General features: G+C 43.8%; 1 protein-coding gene across 7 annotated transcripts in view; it reads left to right on the top strand.

Moving 5' to 3' along the window:
- PPARA (peroxisome proliferator activated receptor alpha) overlaps nt 1–25,043 on the top strand; it is a 303,089-nt gene that overhangs the window by 141,453 nt on the left and 136,593 nt on the right. For 4 of the 7 annotated variants that reach the window (XM_078673812.1, XM_078673818.1, XM_078673814.1 and 1 more), the window contains exons 2-4: nt 3,031–3,166; nt 17,527–17,766; nt 20,773–20,933. In XM_078673812.1, the coding sequence (XP_078529938.1) occupies nt 17,559–17,766; nt 20,773–20,933 (369 nt within the window). In that variant the 5' untranslated portion in view covers nt 3,031–3,166; nt 17,527–17,558. Of the gene's footprint in view, nt 1–2,657; nt 2,804–3,030; nt 3,167–17,526; nt 17,767–20,772; nt 20,934–25,043 lie in introns of those variants that run through there. The other 3 variants (XM_078673819.1, XM_078673820.1, XM_078673817.1) reach the window with 2 other exon arrangements.

The raw sequence follows: 25,043 nt of genomic DNA, 5'->3' as shown, positions 1-25,043 counted from the left end.
ACAGGACAGGGAAGCCGGCATGATGGTTGGGGTCCTAGGCAAGAGGACAGCAGCAAGCCAAACCCTCACTTGTATCAATGTGTTAACTTCCAATTGGACACTGCCATGTATTTGATCTAGATAAGGACCTGAGTATCCTCTTATTCCTCGGTCCTTAGTCTCCTTAAACAATTATAAACGAAGCAATGCAAAATAGGAAAACAATCTGTGCCTCATGTTTAGAAGGCATGCATTACTATCGCAATTGTTTGTGTGATAAAATCACTTGTTTCAAGTACTATTCATAGCGTCTTTCTATTCTTTGCCATGCGTGCCTTATCGACTCTAAAACAGCTGAGCATGTAAGACCTTGTTTTATGATTTTAGTTCCGATTAAAACAAGTATTGATTTCTATGCAACACAATCTTAGGCCCCGATTACTAGTTTAGGTGTTATTTAACGCACCTGATAAAGAATGATACCACAGGGTGTGTTCTTTATCGGGTGTGATAAGTAACACCTTTTACAAATTCTTGGCAAATAACAAGCAGATTTTGGTGTTTATTGCATCAAATTGCACATGGTACAGTAAATATTGTACACATTTCCCCAGTTAAATTTCGGCAATTTTAAACTGTCCAAATTTAACTAATATTGACATATTTAAACCATTTGATAATTATCAGATACATTAAATACCTTTTAACTCTTAATTCCTACCTGTGTGTAAATCGGGGCATTATGCCCGAGTCAGAATATAAAGAGCCATTCCTAATCGGGCCATCCATGTTTTAATTATTTCTATTCAAAATCCTAGACAAATCTGTTGAGTTCAATATTGTGAAAATGTGGGTCAGTGGGGACCGGGGAGACAGATTACAATTTGAATGACTAGGATATTTTGCTGCAGGTGTCTTGGGGCCTCCAAACAACGGTCACCCAAACTGGGAACCAAGCACCTCTTTTTAGCACTTGAATTTCTGGGTAGCGAGACAGATCAGTCCAAGGCATACTCGCAGGGCTGGACTGGCCATAGCGGGCACCAGGTGTTTCCCCGGTAGGCCACTAGGGAGGGGGCCGGTTTTGTTACCGGGAGTCGGCAATATCGGCCCCCAGTAACAAAATCAGCCGAAACCGGCCCTCACAAACTGCTCGGCTGCACCCCCCCTCACCACAGGGGGGGCTGGCTGAGCAGGTTGCCAGGGCCCCCGTGTCTGTTGCCAGTCCGGCCCTGCATTCTCGGGGTAGGTGCTGTGCAATACAGACTAATGACTCAGGAACGCAACAAACAACACTAAATAAATTGCTTTACAGGAAGTGCTTTTTCTTTTGTAAGGGAATACTGCTTGATTAACCACGCTATTAAATACTATGCACACATTTAGAAATAGCTACACAATTGCTGGTGGCAATACATTTGATGGTACTTTCTAAAGGGCCTCAGAGCCAGCAGCGGGCATACACTAAAACGAGCATTTGCAATGCAATAGGTCTCGCAACTGCGAGATTTTGAGATGTTGTCATTGTAAATGACTGCATTTTATTATGTGCTTAAAAAACCTGCAATAAAAGGCATTTTCATTTACAATACCAATAGGTCAAAGTTTCAAAAATTCAAGACCTATTGCTTTGCAAATGCTTGTTGTTTACAAGCGCCCCATGCTGCGCTTTCACATTAATAGAGGCCACGCCCCTTTCTTTAGACGAGCCGTGTCTAAAGAAAGGTCTGCAGCCACTATTAAAGTGCAGTGTGGGGTGCTTTTACCAGAAAAAGCATTTGTTTTTCAAGTTGTTCAAATGTTTTCTTTGTAAAAGAATGCTCCAAAATCACTCGCTGGCCTACTCATCACTACACAGCTGTTGCCCTTTGAGAGCATTCTTTCTCTGTTAGACTGGAGCACCCCGTGGTTCACACCACACACATTATTTAGGTAGCCTAACTATATGGTATGTGGAAAGCTCTATTTGGTCTTTGGTATCTTTTATATACTTGTATTTTTTTCTTTACTTACTTTGTGTGGTTTTCCTTACTTCCATATCTTCTTTCCTCTCAGTTTTACTTTATTTCATACTTGTATGATGTTTACTTTGTACTTTATTGTGCTCGTGCTCTGATGCCAACTACTCCAAAGTTATTCACCCCTTAAAATGAAGGTATATTAGCCGTAAAGTCAAAGTAGGGATAAAGGCTTGTTGAATTCTGACATTCTTGTTTATCCAAATAAAGAAAATCATTGATTGTAGAAACATAATGTTTAGGTGGTGATGAACCTTATCTTATACCTTAACCTGAGCAACTTCAGCAACCTCTTCAGATAAATGGCTCTGAAGCAGCCATCAGAACTATTTACAAATAGTTCAATAAACAAACTGATTGCTACTTCCTTTTGGCAATGGGTGGGACAGTCAGCCACAGAGGTAATTTTTGTCATCTTCAAGTTCAAAACAGATTAAAAAGATTCGTGGGGAAGCCTAGATTGGTTTTTGAGCTTTCGCTTCTTATGTAGCTCCATGTGTTGGATTCACGTTCCTGGGTGTTTCCTGTCCACCATGACTCAACCTGATTCTCATACCTGTATGCTCTTGATTATTTAACTAGTAGGTTGCAGAAAAGCACATTTGGGATTGCACCTCTTGAGTTAATAATTACCTGGGTAACTTTAACGATTAGCTCCTCAGGATCCAATAGTGCAGTGTGGAAATACAGTCGGCTGGGCTCTACACTGCTGGACTGAATTCTGAGCTGCGATTTTTGTTCTTTTCCTTTTACTTCTATGAATTTAATAAGCGGCTGCTAAACATACAGAACACATGTGGAAAAAAGTGAGTGAGAACGATTTTTCCCTCAATATAATTCTTAACTCCTGCTGTCACACACTGCAGCAGTGTTCAGCTTGCTGAACAAATAAGAGAAGCACGTTTGACATGGTCGAACAGCAGCAGCAGCTGCTTTACTCAGACCTATCCAAGTGCACCTGTATTTCAAGATAAGGTGGTTTGCAGTCTTTGGTTTTCTACTTTTTTCATTTTTTGTTTCTGTTTTTTTGCAGAAGGAACTTTTGCTCAAGATTGCCACTGACCTGTAAGAAGGCCTGCCTTGAGGTCTGTACTGTCGCAAGGGGATTCGAATGGTCGCAGAGTGTGAGTCTGTACTGACTTTTCAATGTCCAGCACACGTTAATTAAGGTGAGAAACAGTTTTTGTTGCTTTTTTGATTAATTGACACTGAGTGAAGTGATATGTGAGGTTCTTTTCCAAATAATGTTGTACTCCAGGTTCTATTTTAAATGGTGGCTCTCTCCTTTTTAGCTCAGAAGACAGCAGACTTGATGAGCAAAGTAGTAAACGTAAATAAAGCATCATGAGCTCTGCCCTTGTGGGTATTACCAACTGCATTGAAGGTTTGCTTTTGACTCGCCAGTTCATTTTCCATGTGCTGGCCCCTTCTATGAAGTATAGTTATCCTTTGGTTACTTTAGTTAAACTATGCCACACTCAGGACAATGAGTGTTGCTCATGGTCGAATTTCTATTCACCTCCCTGTGGGGTACCCCAAAATGAGTCTGCATTGCAATCATTTGTAGGAATTGTATTCGTGCCCATTCTATGGGGATTTTATTACCATACATATATTGTTCGCCACTTTGTACTAGTGATTGTGAACTTTAGGTTGGTTTCTGTACCCATTTCCCTTAACCAGTCCACATCTTTGCTTTTAACCTAAGAACTGGCAAGTAAAGACTCCAATAATCTCTATTTGTTGGCTCTTTGTGGACAGACCTTCCATTGGGTGGGACTTCAGTCTTTGGGCACATGGTGCTAATGAAATGGAGGGCACGTGTCTGTTCACTGGCTTTTGAGGACATCTTTTACCTACAATTATTAATTGACCCCCACACTTTCAAGGCCATGCATGTGATTTAATAGTCAAAATATCTAAGGTCGTTTACTTCATGGAATGGCTTCCAGTTATGAAGGTCAATCATTTGTCAGTATGTATCTACTTCTATAATTTAGTGTTCAACAGATATCCACGGGCCATTCCATACCCCACTTATAACACCAATAGTCACTCCTTTTGTTGATCAGTGGCATGCCATATAATAGGGATCAGATTATGGGAATAATGGTGAACTCTTTAGACTTCCAGCTGGAAATTGTAAGCTCAGTCATGTGATATTTGTAGCTTCTTAAAAGTACTTGATTGAAAAAATAGAGGGAAAGAGAGACCAGTTGAGGAGACCTGAAATCCCTTGAAAACAGTTCTGGGACTTCAACTTGAGTTGTCAAACACAAATTTTAAGTAAGATGTGAAGGGCGAATGCCAAATCCCAAGGTTGTAGTTAATAATCTCTTGCCATCTCTTGATTTGGTAGATCAGCAATGGAGCCTTCATCTCCAAAACCAACACAATTAGACATGGGTTCATTGCAGGCCAACCGTATTGCAATCCCTTAAGTCAGTTCCAACTCCTCTCTTCCACCCAGTCCCCCCACAGAATCTTTGCACGTATATATTTTCACCTGCAGCAAATTACAATAGATTCAGTTTGTGCACCCCTAACCAGTCAAAAGTCCTGTAGATTAGCTTCAAACAACACTTCAGACTGTGCTACCAAACTGCATCCTGAAAATATGAGTGCTTTACTTTATATTTAAATGTAGACCACTTCCTTAACAAACATTGTTATTGTCAACAGTCTAATGGAGATAAGTAACTACTTTATAGAATTGTCATCACACTAGTGTTGGGTTCCTTTCCATCAAGTGTTTCACCCCAGAGACCTAGATGGTTCTGCTTTATTCAGGGGCTGGGACAATGTGCTTTGTTGAGAAAGGAGGAGTGACCATAGCGTCCTCCATTTATCTGCACCATTTTGATGCAATGGATCACTTGTTACAGTTTCATAAATTGTTCTTTCGACTTGTCCACTGTGGGCGGAATCAAACAACATCCTCTCAGACCTACAGTACGGGTTCAGGGCTGGGTTGGGTATTGTAGAGCAGGCTGTAAGCCTAGACTTGTTAATTGTCAAGTATGTACATATGAAAGGTGGTAATCTTTTTTTTTTTTTTTTTTAGTTTTCATTGATTTATCTTCAGCTTTTGATTTGGTAGCTCACAATAAGTTATGGGAAATAATGACCAATATGGGTGTGGATGTTAAAATTATGAATTTCTTAAGAGATTTGTACGCCCAAGGCAGAGGCACAGTACGCTACGGTCTTAATGATACCTGTACTGAGACATTCAGCATAGGAAGAGGGGTGCGTCGGGGATGCGTAATGGCCCCCTTCCCATTTGACCTCTATATAAACAGCATAGGAGATACACTTGGCAAGTAAATGTGTAGATCTAACTCAGGTGGGACAAAGGCCTATTCCAGCACTATTTTATGCCAACGATGCGGTGTTAATGGCCCGCACTCCCATTGTCCTGCAGCGCCTGTACCCGCGAGGGGGCTCATGTAGATGTTGAAGAGGGTGGGGCTCAGCGAGGATCCTTGAGGGACGCCGCAGATGACTCTGGTGGCCTCTGACTTGTACGGTGGTAGGCGGACTCTCTGTGTTCTTCCGTCGAGGAAGGAGATGATCCATTCCAGTGCCTTCTCGTGGATTCCGACGTTGCTGAGGCGTTGCACTAGGGTGCGGTGGCAGACAGTGTCGAAAGCTGCGGAGAGGTCTAGGAGGATGAGGGCCGCTGTTTCTCCGTTGTCCATCAGGGCTCGGATGTCATCGGTGGCAGCGATGAGGGCGGTCTCGGTGCTGTGGTTGGCTCGGAAGCCAGACTGTGAGGGGTCGAGGGATCCATTCGTCTCGAGGAAGGTGGCCAGCTGTTTGTTATGTGTGTGTGTGTGTAGTATACTTGTAAAGCGCACAGCTGCCCCAGCAACGGGGCGTCCCGGCGCTGTATAACTCTGGGGAACCCGTCCTGGCTTTCCCTGTGGGATGGTCCCTTGCTGGGAGTCCCCAAGGTGGAGCCAGGCATCCCCGGAATTGGTGGGGCCGTTGTGGAGATTAGGCAAGCTAATGCCCAGAGTTGCCGAGTGGAACCCCTGATTAGAGTAAGCACCAAAGCGAGAATTATCAAGTCCGCTGACCAAGGTCCACGACCCTGCCGCGTCGGGAATTGAACCCTGGTCCCAGGCTGACTTCTGCTCTCGGGCCTGCCGCCTCTAACCAGTGAGCCACACTACTCCACAAGTTGTTGACGATCTTCTCGATGACTTTGGCTGGAAACGGGAGGAGCGAGATGGGGCGGTAATTCTTGAGTTCGGTGGGGTCCGCTGTAGGTTTCTTGAGTAGGGCGCTGAGTTCGGCGTGCTTCCAGCTCTCCGGGAAGGTGGCGGTGTCGAATGAGGTGTTGATGATGTCCCGCAGGTGGGGTGCGATGACAGCGTCGGCCTTGTTGAAGACGTGGTGAGGGCAGGGGTCGGTTGGAGATCCGGAGTGGATGGAGTTCATCATGCGGACGGTGTCTTCGGTGCTGATCGGCGTCCAGGCGCGGAGGGTGGTGGTGAGGGGCGGTGGTTCGGTCGTGGCGTGCGTCGGTTGAGTGCTGAAGCTGTTGTGTATGTCCGCGATCTTGTTGTGGAAGTAGGAGGCGAGGGAATTGCAGAGGTCTTGCGAAGGGGTGATGTCGTTGTTTCCGGCTTTGGGGTTGGAGAGCTCTTTCACGATGTTGAAGAGTTCCTTGCAGTTGTGTGCGTTGTTGTCCAGTCGGTCCTTGAATGCAGTTTTCTTGGTGGTGCGGATCAGTTGGTGGTGCTTCCGGGTGGCAAGCTTGAGGGTGGTCATGTTGTGCGGAGTTGGTTCCCTTCTCCAGTCTTTCTCGAGGGCTCGGCAGTTCTTCTTGGAACTCATGAGTTCGTCGGTGAACCATGGGGCCTTCTTGCTGCCGGGTCTGTTGGGCGGGGTCCTCAGTGGGGCGAGTTCGTCCGCGCAGTTGCTGATCCACTTCGTGAGGTTGTCGGCGGCCTGGCTGGGGTTCGCTGAGCTGGCGGGAGGGTGCTGGCTCAATCCACGCTCCCACCACTCCACTTATTACCAAATCCGCCAAGTGTACCTAACCTCTCACTAACCACACATGCCAGGTATCAATTCATTGGGCGACCCGGCCCAGTTACCCTGTCACCAATGCATGCCAACCACTGCGCGCCCATACCACTGAACTTAGACCCACAAGCGTTCCCTGCTACGTCGGCTTCTGAAACTCCCCCTAGGGCTCACATCTCGAACCAACCTAGACCCGCTATCACACATCCTGCACCGGCTAACAGAAGCGCCCCCAAGCCCCTTACCTCCTGCCTGCTTAATCCTCCCGCACTCCGGGCTATTGAAATGCCTACTAGGGCCCACAGCACTGCCTTGGAAATGTCTAATAGGGCCCAGAACTCTGGCCTATTTAACCCCACCACTAATCGGCCAACCCAGTCCGACAGAATCGCTCCCACCTTTTCGGCCCCCTGCCCGCAAGGTCTCTCTCTTAGGGACGATTGACCTAGCCCCCCACACTCCGGCCGAACAGCTCACCTGAAACCGGCCCTTGGCCCACCACGTCTCACCCCCAGTTCACCAGCACACCCTATCAGAATCGCTCCCTTACAACTGGCGCCCCTGCCTGCCTGAACCTACCTCTCTTAGAGATATTGATAGTCTCCACCGTAGAGCCACTGAATTAACCCTAAGAATCCATAAGTCCATCCTGGACCTAAAGCACCTCCTTGACATCACCAGACTTTCCTTCTCAAATCTCCGGCTCTCGCAGAACGCGACCCTCATCCCCCTTGCCAAGCCACTCCTTCACCCACTTCCACTATCCCTGAGGCACTTGCGCCCCCAAAAGCAACCATGTCACCTCTTGAAGGAGGAAATCATTGCTCTCCTCCATACCTATAAACCCACCCCAGGCACACTTAAGCCGTCAGACCTCACAGAAGAAGAAGTGACTGACCTTCTCATTAGCTACGAGTCCGCCTTGACAACCCCAAGCCCCTCAATCCTGAGGGAAGAACACCCTATCCGCTCGGTGGCAACCAACCCCAACAGATCTGCCACGTTCCGTGCCAGAGGGGTGGTCAATAGCAACCTAGCTAGTGTTCCCATCTCTGTGCCTACCCCTGACACTTTAATGACATTTTCCTTGGCGACTTCAACTGGAACAATCCCAAGGACCCTCAGGTCAATGCCATCAGATACTTCTTGGCTGACCAAGCCCTTACCTGAGCCTGTTCTCTCCCTACTCACTCGAAGGGCGCCACCCTAGACTGGATCATTGCTAACGAATCAGCAGTCAAAATTATCTCTATTGACCCTTGTGATTGGTCAGACCACCACGCCATCACCTTCCTCCTGCCCAGCATGGACACCTTAACTCGTGATTCCCAAACGATGGGTTAGAGACACCAAGAACCTTGATCATGGGAAACTGGCTGCGCGTTGTGAGACCGACCTCCCCCGCTCCACCCCTCAGTGCACCTCGGTCGACAACCTTGCGGATCACTATTCATCAACCATATCCGACATTCTCGATGACCTGACACCACTTAAATTAAAAAGAACCAGATCAAGGACAGCAGATTCCTCAACAAGGAGAGGAGATCCCTTCGACAGACTGAACGAAACTGGAAACAACACCCATCAGCAGCCCATCTAAAACTTCTCCGCCAGGCCAGAAATGCTTATAATAAGAAAATATCCAACTCAAAAAAAGAATTCTTCGGAACTGAACTCGAGAATGCCATAAACCGACCTCGTAAGCTGTTTGACTTGGTCAAACATCAATCCAACAAACTAGCGAAAGCCTCCAAGGAAACACCCAAACCCCTACTATCAAGCGAGGAATGTTCTTCCTTTTTCTGTGACAAAATCTCTGCCCTAGAAAATGAACTTAAATCCACAACTCACCGGCAAATTCACCGGCAAAATCAAAATCTGCCAGCTCCACCTCCTCTCCATGCGCTGTCTTCCCTCATCCAAAAATCTAGCACACTGGTACAAATTTAAATTCTATGACGAAAACTCTTTCTCAAAAATTCTCGCTTCCTTAAACCCGAACAACCACTTCAATGATCCTCTCCCCTTTAACTGCCTAGCAGCCGCCACGCAGGCTATCATTCCCTCCTTGACCTCAATAATCAATGCCTCCCTCCAACAGGGCTCAATTCCGGATTCACTCAAGGCTGGCCAAGGTGTCCCTATCCTAAGAAAAACTACCTTGGACACTGCTTCCGCTGAGAATTATAGACTCATATCCAACATCCCACTCCTTGCCAAAGTTCAAGAAAAATGTGTGCAACAGCAGCTGAGCCTACACATGAATAACTTCCACCTGCTCGATGACTTCCAATCCGGTTTTAGACCTGGACACAGCATGGAAACCACCCTCCTCCACATCGTGGATGACGCCCTCCAAGCCCTCGATCAAGGCAAAACCTGACTCCTAATCCTCCTAGACCTATCTTCTGCCTTTGATACGGGTAACCAAGAAATGCTCTTTAAACGACTCAAACTCAGGATGAGGATAGATGGCACCTTTCATGAATGGGTTAGATGATCCTTCCTCCAAAATCGATCTCAGAGAGCCCTTGTAGAAGAGGTGTGGTGCAGCGGCCGGGGTGCCTGACTCCAGACTACAGGGTTCACGGTTCGATCCCTGGTGCCAGTGGCAGGTTAGCCCAGCACCATGTGACTCTGGGCAATAGCTTGCTTAATCGTCCCGAGGGCCCCCAGCGCCGGGACACCACTTCGGAGGTAGCTGTGCGCTTTACAAATACTGGCATTTAATTTCATTTCTCATCAACGGTAATGTTTCCGCCCCCTCTCCGGTCACGGTTGGAGTCCCCCAAGGATCCACCCTCTCCCCTACCCTCTTCAATCTTTACCTTGAACCACTCACCGAGGTACTACGTGCCGCCAATATCTCCTACCTTATGTACACAGATCTATATCAAAATCTCCTCCCCTATGGGCATTCGCTCCTTGAATGAGGCACTGAAGCTGACAGTACATTGGCTCACCGCCAACCAGCTTAAAGTCAATGCAAATAAAACGTAATTTCTCCTAATCTCCCCACTCAAAACCAATCCTGACATCCAGGAATGGATCAAGAGCATCACATCACATCACTAAACTTCCCTCCCACCATTGTTGACTCTGCAGAATCCCTTGGAATAACCCTTGATGGCAGCCTGAACATGCGCGGCCATATAAACTCAATGGCCAAGACGGCCAGATTCCACCTGAGCTACCTAAGAAACCAAAAACCCTTCCTTGAGGTTTCAGACTACAAAACGGCAAACCAGGCTCTAGACATTTCAGACTAGAATATGGATGCTCCACTCTCGCAGGGATATCCAAGAACTCCCTGGCCCCACTTAAAGCCTGCCTCAACATCGCTGCCGGACTCCTAACTGGCTCAAAGAAATTCAACCACATTTCTCCCCACCTCAAAACTTTGAACTAGCTTCCCCTAGAGGCTAGAATCCAATTTAAACTGGCCTGCATTACTCACAAAGCTCTCTACTCCAATTCCCCTGCTATTCTCGCCCACAAACTTGTGATATCAGGAGGAGCCAAAAACTCCAGATCTGCCAAAGACCTATTGCTGCAACCAGCCCGCTTCTGGAAGAAAAAAACCTACAATCGGGCCTTCTCTGGGGCTGCTCCAAGAAGCTGGAACTCCTCCCACCCGCCATCAGAAGACTTTCGTCCATGGCAAATTTAAAAAAGGAGACCAAAACCTTCTTAAAGGGCAAATACCTTGTCTTATGATTACATCTCAATCTCCGTAGCGACCTGTTTCGACCCTCCACCTTGACATCATCCACAGCTCTACGGAGGATACCTATTACTGCACTCCTGGGCATCCCACCCAAGAGTTGAGACTGCGTGCCTTCTTTTATAAGTGTCTACCTATTTTTAACTTTTTACCCCTCTTGTAGCTAGGACCTTAGACTGCATGCTTTTTCTTGTATAATGTCCCCCATCTTACCCAATTGTTCCCTCCCTTCCTAACGCTTCGTATACCACCCTTAAAGCTGTAAAGCCCTCTAATAATAATAATAATAAATCATTTATAGAGCGCCTGGCTACACCAAGAACAGTGTGTCCCCGCGCTAATCACTGATAAATTCTTCAGAGGACCGATGTTATCAGGCAAGGGGGTTATGAAATGGGAAAACTGAGTGTTTTTAATTTCCTCCGGAATCCTATTTCAGATGGCTCCATCCTAAGGTGCAGCGGTAGAGCATTCCAATATTTGGAGGCTAAGTACCTAAATGAGCGCCTGCCCATTCTGGCCCTGAGAATACGGGGTGTTTTGAACAGCATCACGCCAGAGGATCTTAAGTTCCGAGTAGGGCGATGTATGGTCAGGAGGTTCTTAAGGTAGTCCGGACCTTTGTCCTGGGCTATGCGATGCGCGTAGCAGAGGGCTTTAAATTTAATTCGCTCCCTGACAGGAAGCCAGTGGAGCTTGGCCAGGGCGGACTTCCCTGATGCTCTGCGCGGGAGGCCAAGCACTAGACGTGCGGCAGCATTCTGCACGCACTGCAGTTGGTGCGATGCTTTTTGACTTAGCCCTATCAGCATGGCGTTGCCATAGTCGAGGTGCGGAGTCACTAGGGCGTGGACAATAGTTTTTCTAGCTGCGGCAGGGAGGAGATCTAAGACCTTACGGAGGACCCTAAGTAGACCAAAACATCTCCCCGTGACTTTATTGACATGGGTCTTATACGAGAGGTCGGTGTCCAGCATGACGCCGAGATTTCGTACCGACTCCCTCGGAATGGGGGGGTCCCCGAGTTCACTAGGCCACCATAGCCTTGACCATGTAGATGTCGCTTTCCCGACCACCAACAACTCCGTCTTTTCGCCGTTAAGGCGCAGGCAGTTGTCATTCATCCATACTGCCACTGCTGACATACAGTTCGAGAAGTTAGTGGCGTCTTCACTACAGTTGGGTGTGAGCTTAAACACCAGCTGAGTTTCGTCAGCATAGCTAACAATGTCCACCCCAAATACCTCCACCACGCGAGCCAGGGGTTCCATATAGATATTGAACAAGGTAGGGCTCAAACTTGAGCCCTGGGGAACCCCGTGGCTTACCTTACGTGGGGAAGATCTGAAAGGTGGACAGTGCAGCTGAAAGCTTCTATCGGCTAGAAAGGATTTCAGCCAGGCCAGCGCTGACCCCGTCACCCCCATCTCCATCAGGCGAGACAGCAGCATAGAGTGCAGCACGGTGTCAAACGCTGCACACAGATCTAATAGAACTAATGCTGCTGTCTCGCCTTCATCCGCTATCTGCCTAATATGCTCTGTGGAGTACAGAACGGCCGACTCCGTCGAGTAGCCAGCTCTGAATCCAGATTGTGATGAGTGGAGAAGGGCTTCTTCTTCTAGATGTTTCATAAGCTGTCTATTGGCAATTTTTTCCACAATCTTCGCACAGAAGGGAAGAAGGGAGATGGGGCGGAGATTCTGCAGTTGTGAAATGGGAATGTTGGGTTTTTTCTTTAAGGGAATAACCTGAGCAGTCTTCCACGCTTCCAGTACATGACATTCCTGGAAAGACAAGGTGACCATGTGGCTAATATGGTCAATTAACATGCTCTCCATAATTCCTTTGCACCGCGCCACTGGGCACGCGTCAGATGGAGATCCGGATTGTATGCTCTTAACAATTCCCAATAGTTCATTTCTTTCTGGCGTTGTAAAGCATGTAAGCCGGGATTTTTGTGTGGGGACAGCTTCTGTGACCCCAGAGCTGGTTGACAGATTGTTACCAGCTGTAAAGGTGTCATGAATTTTGTCCACCTTATCCACAAAAAAATCGGCTACAAGATCGCATAGCTCAGTGGAGTAAGTATCTTGAGCTTCGTGCCTGGATGGAGTCGTGAGTTCTCTGTAGATACGAAAGAGTTCTTTGGTGGGGTTGTCTGCGGACTCAATTCTATTTTTAAAATAGATGCCCTTTTCTAATCTTACTAATTTCTGATATTTTTTTATCTCTATCTTATAGCCTTCTTTGAGTTCAGGGGCATAGTTCTGCCTCCACCTCTGCTCCAACGTTTTGCATTTGGCTTTAGCCAATCTAAGTTTTTCAGAGAACCACGGAGCTGTTTTGGATTGCCTGGTAGGAGGTTTAATCACCCAGGGTGCTACCTCATCCAGGGCCTTAGACATCCAGTTCTCATAATTGTTCCATGTTTCCTGTAGTGTATTGCATGGGGACAGGGGATGTTTAAGTAAGGAGCGTTCGAATAGTTCAGGGGAGAATTTCTTCCAGACCCTGCGCTTAAGAGGTAAGGATCCTTTCAGTTTAGTTCGCGGGGGGGCATCTTCTATTTCGAACGGGACGATGCTATGGTCTGATACCCTCACGGGTCTGGTTCGCGCTCTATAAAACTTTTAAATAAATAAATAAAATAAATAATTCAACGTGACATTCTAGAGAGATTAGAAGAACACAGACTAACTTATAGGACTCAGAACAGAGATCAGAAGAAAACAGATATGTCACAGGAGAGCAGAATCACTGGAATTTCAACCTTCACTTAATAAAGCTAAATTCTAACCTTACCTTACATATTGTACAACCATGAGACCCAACTGTGCATTAGAAATCTTATTAACATAGCTCATGTCGCTGTAAATGATGATATACCATCATTTCTAGAATCATGGACACAGTAAGTCCCCAAAAACAAAAAATTATAAAATGAAAAAAATCAGAACATTTTTTATACAAAATCCAGATGAAGGAAGGAAAACCAGTAGAGCTGAGGCCAAAAATCCTTCCTTGAGGACTGTAGCACAAATAAGGAATCTGAAAACGGAACTGGGTCTGAAGATAAGTGGCTGGATCTTTCCAAACTATATGGCCCCCAAAGTATGAATTAGAGTGACTGGGATCTGTTTAGATAGGATTTGTCAGCGAAGAGGAACGAAGCAGTGATACCCACTGAAGCCAGATCTCTTCTCCTAATCAAGTCATTGGTGGCACAGATAAGTTTGAGCAACGAAATAAGGGGATTGTCATTCTGAGTTGCAGAACATTAAGTGAACCTGTTAGCGGACGATGTGCATATCTCCTTGACAAAACCTAAGAATTCAATGCAGGCGCCCATGAAATCCCAAGAAAGATTTAATATCATCTCAGGCGTCCAAATAAAAAGGGAAAATCAGAGAATCTAAATGTCTCGCTCTCAAGAGAGTGAGAGCTTGCCTGATGAAATGGGCCAAGCCCTCAATCAGATATTTGAGGATCATTCGCATAAAATCAGTAAGAAATTGAACGAAGACCAAACTTCCCACTCTAAAGGCCCAGATTACTGCAGAATGGGCATGTGGGGGGCTTTACATTTTGTGGTTAGGACATATCAGTATATTGGCAATTAACATTTTCTCCTGCCCACTAAATGTCTCCTGGGGCTTTTCGGCTTTTGTCACACCCATAGAGATCAACCCATCAGATTAGCTGGTAGTGGCATTTATTTGGGTGGAAAGATTTTACAGAATTAGAAAAAAGGTCTTGACAGGACACCACTGGAGGCGTGGGATATGGTAGCAGCTAGATCAGGACTCCTTACGTTCCTTGCCTTGTTGACCTCAATTCACCACCGTTCACAATTCTCTTTCGCTATAGAGGAGGAACTGTTCGAGAGATGAAGACAGTGATTGCCTAACTTTGCAAGATACGTTTGATTAAGGCCATAGAAAATCATTCCCAGAATGTAAGAAGTTTTTAAGATACAGAACTAGATAGGCTTCACAACACGTGAATTAGACACTGGATAACGTCCCCCCATGTCGAAGAAACCGCATCCCTTTGAAAAATACTTGGGAATTTATGACTCCAGGAAATATCTAATTTTGAGATTAGACTCCTTGCTGAATGAAGCTTGAAGTAAGACTACATGGGAGTGGGTGATATCAGACACAACGGCAGAACTAATGGGGAGGGAGATAAAGTGTGGGAACAAATGTGAAAAAACATACCCAAATGCTTTTGAAGTATTCAGTGTTGCAAGTCGGAATATACTCTTCTGATACAATGCTATTCAAATCCAGTAGGCTAAAATGGTTCTATCTGAGCATCTCAGATCTGTGTTGGTGATGGGGGAAGAAAGTGGGCTTAGTTCTTATTTATTGGGATACAGGAATGCTGTAAAAAAATCCCCAGCCATATTCCTAAAACGTTTGTGTGCCCATCTTTAAATTAGACTGACAGTGCCACCATGTGAATGACTGTTACAAGCCCCAGTGTTGATGATTAAGTGCTGGTGCAGAACACCGGATCAAATTAATCACTGGACTTAAGACTGTGAGTAATGACAGGCAGTGGAGAGCATTATTATTAGTTGATTCATCAATAATTAAAGGAGGTGAATATTAATGTTTAGGGCTGTCATAAGCAGAGGGGAAGACCTGGCTAGTGCAGCTCGCTAAAAGAATAGAGTAGCATGTATTTGACGTAAACTCTGATAGACGAGGGGCACTGGAGACTAGGCACAGGACTGTGGAAGCTGGTAGGAGTTACAAGTCAGGCTGTAGAAGCTTAGGCCTAATACTCTGTGCCCCGGAGAGTGTTGAAATATTTATTGCATCAAGTAAAATCCCATGCCCAGAGGTTTGGAATTTAATGGATATTCCAGATAGCACCTATCCCGGAATTTCCACTAATAATCCCTATGGGATGTGTTCTGTCTGTCATACACATTAAATTCCAAACCCCTGGGCATAGAATTTTACTTGAGAATATTGCTAATTTTGGTACTTTTTGTACTAAAATCCACATATCCCAATAATTAATGAGACTTTCTTCTCCGATAAATTTCCGCAGATTTGACCTGGTGTAATGTATCTATGGGAAACAGACTTTATTTCCATTACTGTATGCCAGATATCATCTATCCCAGAGTTTCCACAAATAATCCCTATGGGATAGGCTATCTGTCATACATATTAAATTCCAAACCCATGGGCATAGGATTTTATTTGGGAATATTGTTGATTTTGGCACTTTTTGCATCAAAATCCACAAATCCCAACAATTAATGGGACTTTCTTCTCCGATAAATTTCAACAGTTTTGACCTGGTGAAATGTATGCATGGGAAACTGACTTTATTGCATCTGGTTTTTACTGGGTGTGATAAATTCTGCATCACTTGTAATTTCGATCAGAAAAAACCTCAGGCCAGGCATTATTGGACCTTAGTCTTCTGAAGCAACTAGGCGTTGAAAGGAGTGGTTTAATAGCAAAATGCTTCGGACTTCAGATAGCTTCATGCTTCATACATAATAGTGTTCGAGTAAGTGGTTTCAGAAAACAAAGGCTTCAGACCAAATAGGAACTGGCTGGAGTGGTAAGCCAGGCATCTAAAGTGGTGAAGGGTTGTTTGATATAGCCCCCGCACTTATGTAAATGGTCTGTTTGAGGTGCAACTGGGATGATTTAAAGCAGCACTTCCATACTACCGACAGACTGCTATCAGTGGTTGCATCCTTCGACATTTCTCCGGATGCTCTACTTTTTCTTCTTTTTGTTTTTGTTTACGGAGTTTTATATAGTGCGAACTTGACTTTCTACTATGGCTAGGTGTTTGGGTTAAACATTTGGTTTGCAGGTATGTTCTACTTAAATGGCATATGATCTTCCACTAGTTGGTATTCATATGCTGCCATTTCCTTGCTCTGATTAGGTCCTCTGTATTCCTAGTTCCAAAGATTTTCAACTTCCTACTGGCCAGCAGCAAGTTTCTGGTCTTTGTCACTATGGCCACAAAGCATGTTCATGTATTACTGTTTCTTGTTATTGGAAAGGTGCAGGGTGTGCTTTACGTCTTAGGATCTCACTTCTAGCCCTGGTTAGCAAATCAAAAGTAAACGTTCATATGTTCGAGGTGCTTAATAGTGCACATTAGAATTCATTTAGATTTCTACTCTGCTTTGGGATAGGTTTTACATTTGTCATTCAGAAAGGGAATAGCTGTGCAATGGGCTCTGGGGCAAAGATAAGATTGGCAAAATGGGATCCAGACTGCTCTGTCTTTTTGTGTCAATGGAAGAGTTGAGTTTGATCAAATTGTGTGGAACGTGAATGTTATTTAAACTCCACTTGCATCATTCCACTCCGCTTTAAAGTCTCTGGAATATACATCTGTGAGCGTAATTAAGTTGGCTCCCAAATAAACTGTTTTTTAAATTGATTTGCTGAGGGATATGACTAATGGTGTGAAACCAGGTAGCATGTCTGATGGGTATCTAGCTTGTGGAGCTAGCTTTCAGAAATGTAAGAAAGAATGCACTGCATTACCAATATTTTTTAATATTTAAAGCATGTCACCCTCATTTTTCTGTAATCAATCCTTATAGAATACATAGTAGTTTTATGGAACAAACAGGTGAACAAAGCAGGTGACTGTATCTCAGAACCGTTAACAACACAAAGGTCAAGGTTTATGATTTACTATGGATATGCACAAATTGATTGTTTGATTTAAAGTTTACTATTCTCCCTTCTCCTCCTGTGCCTGTGCCAGTCAAATGACCGTGTCAAGCCCTCACCGCCAAGATGGCCGATGCAGACGGACTCTTCTGTCCCGTAAATACTTTGGAGGAGGATGATCTCGGTAGTCCTCTATCCGGTGAGATCCTACAGGATTTGGGAGACCTTTCTCAATCGATAGAAGATGACAGCTCTGGGGCATTCAGTGTTGCAGAATCCCAATGTTTGGGAAATGGCCCGGGGTCTAATGGATCTGCAATTACAGACTTTACAGGTTAGTGATGTCAACTCTGCAAAACAAAGGAAAAAATAAACATACAGTGTATATTGTGTCATGTCATACCAGATGCAAATACATTGAGAATTTGTGGCTGAATATCAAAATTTCTTTACTAAAATATCAGCAAAATAGGATTAATCTCATTTATGGGAGTCGTTTTTTGTTGTCAAACTCTATAATTTCAATTAAATTGATGGTAAGAGGCTAGAAAGAAGAACCACTGGTGTTGGAATGCTGATGTAGACAAAATTCTAAGTCCAAGATGTTGCCCACATTTAAGTGACAATAGTCCTTCTAGCTCCCATGGCTGTCACGGCACCCATGAATCTTTCTTTCTCCCTGAGGATGTTTTCTTTTTTAACATTCTAGCCCACTGGTCACTTTTCTGCGGTCTTTTCTCCTTACCCAGCAATTTTGATACTTGCCCTGTGATATGGTACAGATCTTTGATATATTGTATAAGTTACTTTTATTTCTTCTACCACATGCATCTATGTAAGTATATGACTTACGCACCGCAAACCTAGCTACAAAGCACCAAAGTTGGTTTTATAATTTAATGCTCGAAGGGAATGTGTGGGCACAATAGTTACAGGCTCAGTAGGGATACAGAGGAAGGCATACCTTATGGTATGGCGGAGGGACTACAGGAATACTGATTTGAGAGACAACATACATTGTGCTTTATCAGAATATAGAATGTGGCAAAGCTGATTGCCCTTTTTTTCAGGCCATGGTGACTTTGAGATAAAGGCAAACTTTTATGAACATCCCTGAGACAAATTGGCTAAGAAACATGTCTTGTGCCTGCTAATGATTCCCAGGTCTTCACCTTGAATTAGTTTTAACGGGAGTACAAAAGCAACCAGTTTTACCAGATCTTGTAAGCAAATATATCCACAACACGTATTCCATATACCAATATTACAGTATAATTCATTATATGTTCATGTTTAGAACTCTGACATGCTTATGGGGGAAAAGGACTCTCCCACCCATCTCATGGAAGGTCGGTACATCTGTGACCTTAAGTGCCTCCCATAATACCAAAAGAAATGACTACCTATAGAATCTAGACTGGCAGTCCAGCAGCATGGAATAAAAAGCCTCTTTGTGGAAGAGGAAACAACTGGTTGCTATTTGGTGATTTGTAATGCCAGTCCTATATAGGAGGGTTAGTTGTCCAAAAACATGTCTGTGAGTGTAAGGGTTTGAAATGGGTTTGGAGCTTAATGAGACATTGGCAGAGACTATGCACCACACTCTACTGCAGTTCCGGGTAGCATCTGCAGAATTTAGAAGGACTTTTGGGTATGCAAAAAGTAGATAAACAGAAGGAGTAGTCCTGGGAAGAGAGGGTATTGATCAGACCTGTTGATTAAGGTTCCCAATCATCGATGTCCCCATTTGGAAGGGTGACAGAGAAATGTATGCATATTTTGATGGAGTTAATGATCAACTCTGTGTAGTGGTTGCCCTATCTAAATGGGGACATAGTTTACCTGAGAATTGCACTTTAAAATAAATCTGTGTGTGCCATAAGCAAAGCCTTGCTGAGGAGGTACCAGATGTTGTATTTGTATGCAAAATTATGTTCAAGAGAATAAAAAAAATAAAAAGCTCTCTGACTTGATTTACAATTCCTCAAATGAATGTTGACTATAACTAAGTTGTCACTGGCATTTAAAACAAGCATTGGATCCAATTTGTATGTGCACTTGGCAGTTGACTTGAATTAATGATTTCTGTAATGTGATTTATTTAACTGCACCCCTCTAGCTCATACCTAGTTTGGTACATAGTTTGTTTTTTAAATATGTGGACATGCAATGAAATCAGAAGAATAAAGAGTTCTGGTTTTAACCAATCTTTAACCAGTCTTTTAATGTGCTTAAGGCTGGAATTTAATTCTGTAATCAGCCAAAAATGTTGAATGTCTTAATAATTTCAATCAAGAATCTTTGCACCTTCTACAGAGAATTTTAGAGAAACCGCCCTAAATACCTACACAAGCTGAATCCTATCTACACTCGGAACGAAAACTTTAACTCTAGCTAAGCTTCTCTTATTGTCCAGAATAAAAATAAGATAAAACATAGATACAGCTCACTACCTATGCTGGAAACCATCCTCTGGATCAAACCTGACCCTTAATTCGAGTCCCTACATATGTGTAAATGGAAAATCAGAGTGAGCGGCCTTATATTACTCCTCCCGTTGATCACATTAAATATAAAATGCATGTCTTATTTCTTATAAGTGACTATGAAAGAAAAACCTTTGGGAAATAACCTTCTCCCTTTTTCAGTGCCAAAGACCTTGAGATATTATTGACTTGTAGCATTGGTTGGTCCCTAACCATCAAAGAAATCTTCTAAAGAAAGCTTGTCTTAGTGATGCAGTGAAATGGTTGAGCGGCAGGAATGCCAGATCCCACCTCCCTCTTCTCCTGCCTCGAGCACTCCTCCCTTTTCTCCAGTGAACCCCGCCCACACACACTACTCATAAATATTCTGATACAGATAGCCCACCAAAGCTGAAAAGCACAAGATCTTGCGTTCTGAATGAAATCCTGTAAACATATAAAATATCCTAATATGTTCAAGACATGGGCTTCTTTCTTTTAGAAGTGTAGTAATTTTTTGTGTTTAGCTGTTTTCAGTGCATTTTAATAGCTGTATTTGATGAACTGGAGTTCTTTAAATTTCACCCAGCCCATAAAACTTAAAAAATGTGCAGGGCATGTTCTTCCTCTACTCCTTTCAGAGATATCAATGTGGCTCTTCTTGGACAGTAGACAATCTAGTTTTATTTACTTCAAAAAATGAAAGTGATTCGAGCTTCTATGTTGTTAACAGCGTGACACAGTAATGATGCACTTAAAGTCGTTCTATAGATGAGCCATCGAAAGGAAGGGTAGTTGAATTGTTGGTTGGGGGTTAAAGATATTTCATGTTATGTTGCTTTGCTTATAATGCTCTTTTATTTGTATTTTTTTAGACACCATTTCACCTGCATCAAGTCCTTCCTCCATTACCTTCCCGGCAGCTCCAGGTAGCTTAGATGAAACGCCCAGTGGAGCATTAAGCATTGAATGTAAAGTATGTGGTGATAAAGCGTCGGGCTACCATTATGGAGTTCATGCTTGCGAAGGCTGTAAGGTAATGTGTGAATTTCCCCAGCCCACAAGCCAGACCTTTTTTTAAGTCACAAAGATGCTGTAAAGTGTATTTGCAGATTGCACAGCTCAAAATGACACTTATCATATATCTGAGTTCTAGATCTTCCATACGTTCATAGGTCTTTTGAGGGCATATTATTTAGCAATATTTGAACAATATTGACAAGTTGGTGGAAGGCAAAATCGAACCCAGTAACGTGCCACTTAACTTATACTTGCATGTAGTTTGCCCCAGAGAAATCTTCTAAATTAGTACTACAGCATCATCCACTGGGAAAAGTCAGATTCTTTTACTGGCACTTTAGCCCGTTTGTCAAGGTTTCTTTGCATTTGACATGAGTGCCTTTACAAAATAATGATAATATGAACAGGCGATAGACGAGTACAGTAACAGGTAACACATTTTAAAAAGTAGTTCTTTTGTGAAGAGAAATCATAAGAATCAAGGGCTAAAATAAAGGCAAATTGTCTAGTTAAGCAGATTGGGCTAGACAGAGTAGTGGGACGTCGTGGTACTGGTTGGAGTACCTTAAAACAATTTGAAGAAAACTGGGAATGGGGGGACAGGACTGGAAACCATCCATTCACCAATAGTTACAATACGAGAGTGGGGAAAGGACTTTGATAGGCTTTCTTTTTGAAATGCACAATCTTTGGTGTTTGTGTGTTAGTGTGAATGTTTATGGATAATGAAAATTAGAACACATAATGGTTCCTGTCAAGTTACATTTAGGAGGTCATACTAGCAGGTGACGGAAAAGAAGTGCCATTGGGAGCTTCTAGACTGACTTTGAGGGACACAAAACGACTAATCAGATGGGAACTAGCAATTGTACCAAAAAAAGGAAAAAAGGGCTGTATCACAAAATCAGGTATAAATTCACTAGTCCTCTATAAAATTGTATGTGTTCAGAAATTGTGAATATCACAGGTCCAAACAAGGATAATTCGTATGAACACTTGTAGGACAAATGCCGAGTCATCATTTGTAACACGCTAGGGCATCCAAAGCCGGAAGATTATCCTGGCTGAAGGCCCAGGTGCCCAAGGTTAGAACTCAATGGTATGTGTCAAAAGAACATGAAAGTGTAGCCACTAAAGCAAAGGCCGGGTGTCCCATTCCGGAAACCTGCCAAAGGAGAAGTGCCAATGTGAAATAAAGAACATGAAGCCCATCATAAAGCATTTTGGCCGCGTCCCTTGCATTAATCAATGGGGGCCAGCCAGGGAAAGTTTGTTTCACCCTGGTGAATTCAATCCACCCCCGCCTAATAGAAAAGAAGGTTAAATTGTTGCAGTGACATGACTGGTAATCTAGCAATTGGATGTTCCCTTGGTCAAAAGGATGAGCCAACGGGGAAGGATTGTTTCCAGTAGCACAAACAATGGTTTGCGAGTTAAGCATAGCATCTAGCACTGGGGGTACCTCAAAGACAGAAGAACTCTGCGAGAGACTTCAACTTCACCTGATCATTTGAAGAAAATTATTGCCATGTTTGCTATTATATTTATCAAAAATAAATATTAAAATTGCTTTGCCCCACCTGAGAGCGAGCAAAGTGTAGGGACATTGTAAATAAACTGCTGCCAGTTGTACTCCAGCACGTTTGTGTCTATACTTTCTTTAAAGAATTGTGGCTCTTGGCTCAGTGGCATAAGTGCTACGGTTGTAATTATAGCCTTAAAGATCCTTAAACAGGCATATGTCCCATGATAGGCACTGAATAACCACTATCGTAGAGGAGATCCCTTTTCTCTAGATTTCTTTCCCCTGGATAGAAGCTAGAAAATAGCCCTAACACATCCTTACGGGAAACATCTTTTACAACATGGTCTTTACCACGCAATACCTTTACCACACATTGCCTTCACTACGCAAGTCTTTACCACACATATGCCTTTACCATACAATCCTTTAAGACAAAAATCATAAGTATATATTAGGTAAGTGCATTGCAGCAGCGTTTTAGGGTTTAGAGGCGAGTACGGGTATTTTTTTAGGGTTTGGGGTTTTTTAAGGTTATTTGGTGGTAAGAGTGAGTTAAGGGATAAGGGGTTGGTGAGTTTAAGGGGTTAGGATATACTCCCAAACAACAGGTTTCCACTCCTCCCTCTGGCCTCAGTATGCAGCCTCTCGTTTGGCTGGCATGAAAAAAGCCTGTATTTACACTGCAAACGGCAATGTGTTCCCACTCCTCAAACACATAAACATGAACCTGTGTGCCTGTTGCAGGAGGTTTATTTGGCTACAGCCACCATGCCCAACACATTTCAAAGAAACTTGTGTCCGGGGGGGAAGCTTTCCTGTTGGGCATCATGACTGTAGCCAAATAAACTACCTGCAACAATCACACGGGCATATGTTTGTGTTTGAGGAGTCCGAACACATTGGTGAACCACGAACTCTTGCGCCAAAGCAGTGTTTTTAATATTTTAGCAAAATGACAAAACTCGTTTCCAGACCACCGTCTCTTGCTCACAAGTGACGTTAGTGGTTACTGATTCGTCTTAAAAAACATGTGATAACCAAAGCAAAATAAACATAGAAAACAGACCTCTGTTACAGACAGCAATTCATGGCAGTGATCGTGAATAAATTAACCGCATGCGTGCAGCGGCTTTTCCCGCGGTATGTGGCATTTTAAAAATTACCGCGTTACATGACGAGCTCAGCTCGTCATCAGCACACGGCAGGTAACACTGATGACGAGCTGAGCTCGTCATCAGCATGCAAGGGGTTAAAGATGTTCAAATACACGGTTATTTCACGTCCACTTCATCACAAAAAATAAAATATTTTCTAATTTTCATGTGCACTGAAAATAAATTTTACCGAACATTTATCCATAATCGTTGCTAAATCACGACTAAATTTAAAAGTGTGTTCACACTTCATGCATACCCGGCATCTTTCTTAAAGAGATCTTCCGCCCTATTCCCTTCCAATCCAGTAACTTTATTAGCCATGACAACCTTACATGGCTTAACCATATTTCCCAAAAGCGGGTCATTAAACTAAAGCGCCGGAACGAATGTCTTGGACAAAAATGTCCTACTTTAACATCATCGCCCAAATATATATATATATATATATACACCCCCGGACCCCCAACTGCTCACAGACTGGTTCGACCACACAGCATCCTATTGCGAGGGTACATTGAAAATCTTAGTAAAATATGCCTGGAGCGATAGGGGGAAAGTGTTGGAGGAAATTGATACCATCAATGAGGAGCTAGAGAAAGAAACTGACACGGGAACAAAAACAACCATATCTCAAATGAGAGACCAGATGAAAGCGAGACTGGCGAAATATGAGCTAAAGATCAGAATGCGCAAACAAGAGAAATATGAGCGCGATGCCAACGATTACGCTACTGGTCGTGTTTTAACTTACGCAAAAAGGTTTGATGCACCCCGTAAAGCTCTTCAAAAGAGAACCATGACTACAACAATGAGCAGCATGCCGGAAAGTGAACCTGCCACGTCGGAATCAGACCTGACGGAGAATGAGTCAGGAGATGAACAACGGAGGCAGAATGTTTTGGATTCACAGGATGCTGTACATAATGTACAAGAAGCCCTACCAAAGAAGACCCCTTTTCAGGAGGAATACGAGATAATCAAGAGTACCTGGCTAAGGGGCGGAAAAAACAAACCACCAGATGTGGATGCAAATACAGGTGTAGATGCAGATGTACCTGTAACAGCAACATCAACAAGAGGAGGAGGACGAGGAGGGCAGGCGGCGGGAAAAGGAGGCAGAGGAAGCACAAGGACCTCTCGATGGACGAGCCGTCAGATGAACAACAACAAAAAACAATAACTGTGAATCCTGAGAGTAACATCGACCAAGCCAGCTTAACTGTAGTGAACTTAACATCCAAACAATTGACGGAAGCAGAATTGGAAGTTTTAAGTCTGGGTCTCACTTTCTGTCCCACAAATGACCTCGAGTATATCCAAACAAGGATCGACTTGTTTCGATTCACAAGGAAGCTGAAGCTTCATAAACACTTCAAGCTGCGCCCACATCTGAAAAACACCAAGAAGGGCTCTAAAATGAATGAGATGGATATACTTAGCGCTA

This window comes from Lissotriton helveticus, chromosome 1_1 (genome assembly GCF_964261635.1).
Source record: "Lissotriton helveticus chromosome 1_1, aLisHel1.1, whole genome shotgun sequence".
NCBI lineage: Eukaryota > Metazoa > Chordata > Amphibia > Caudata > Salamandridae > Lissotriton > Lissotriton helveticus.
This window is presented reverse-complemented; position numbering and strand designations above follow the sequence as displayed.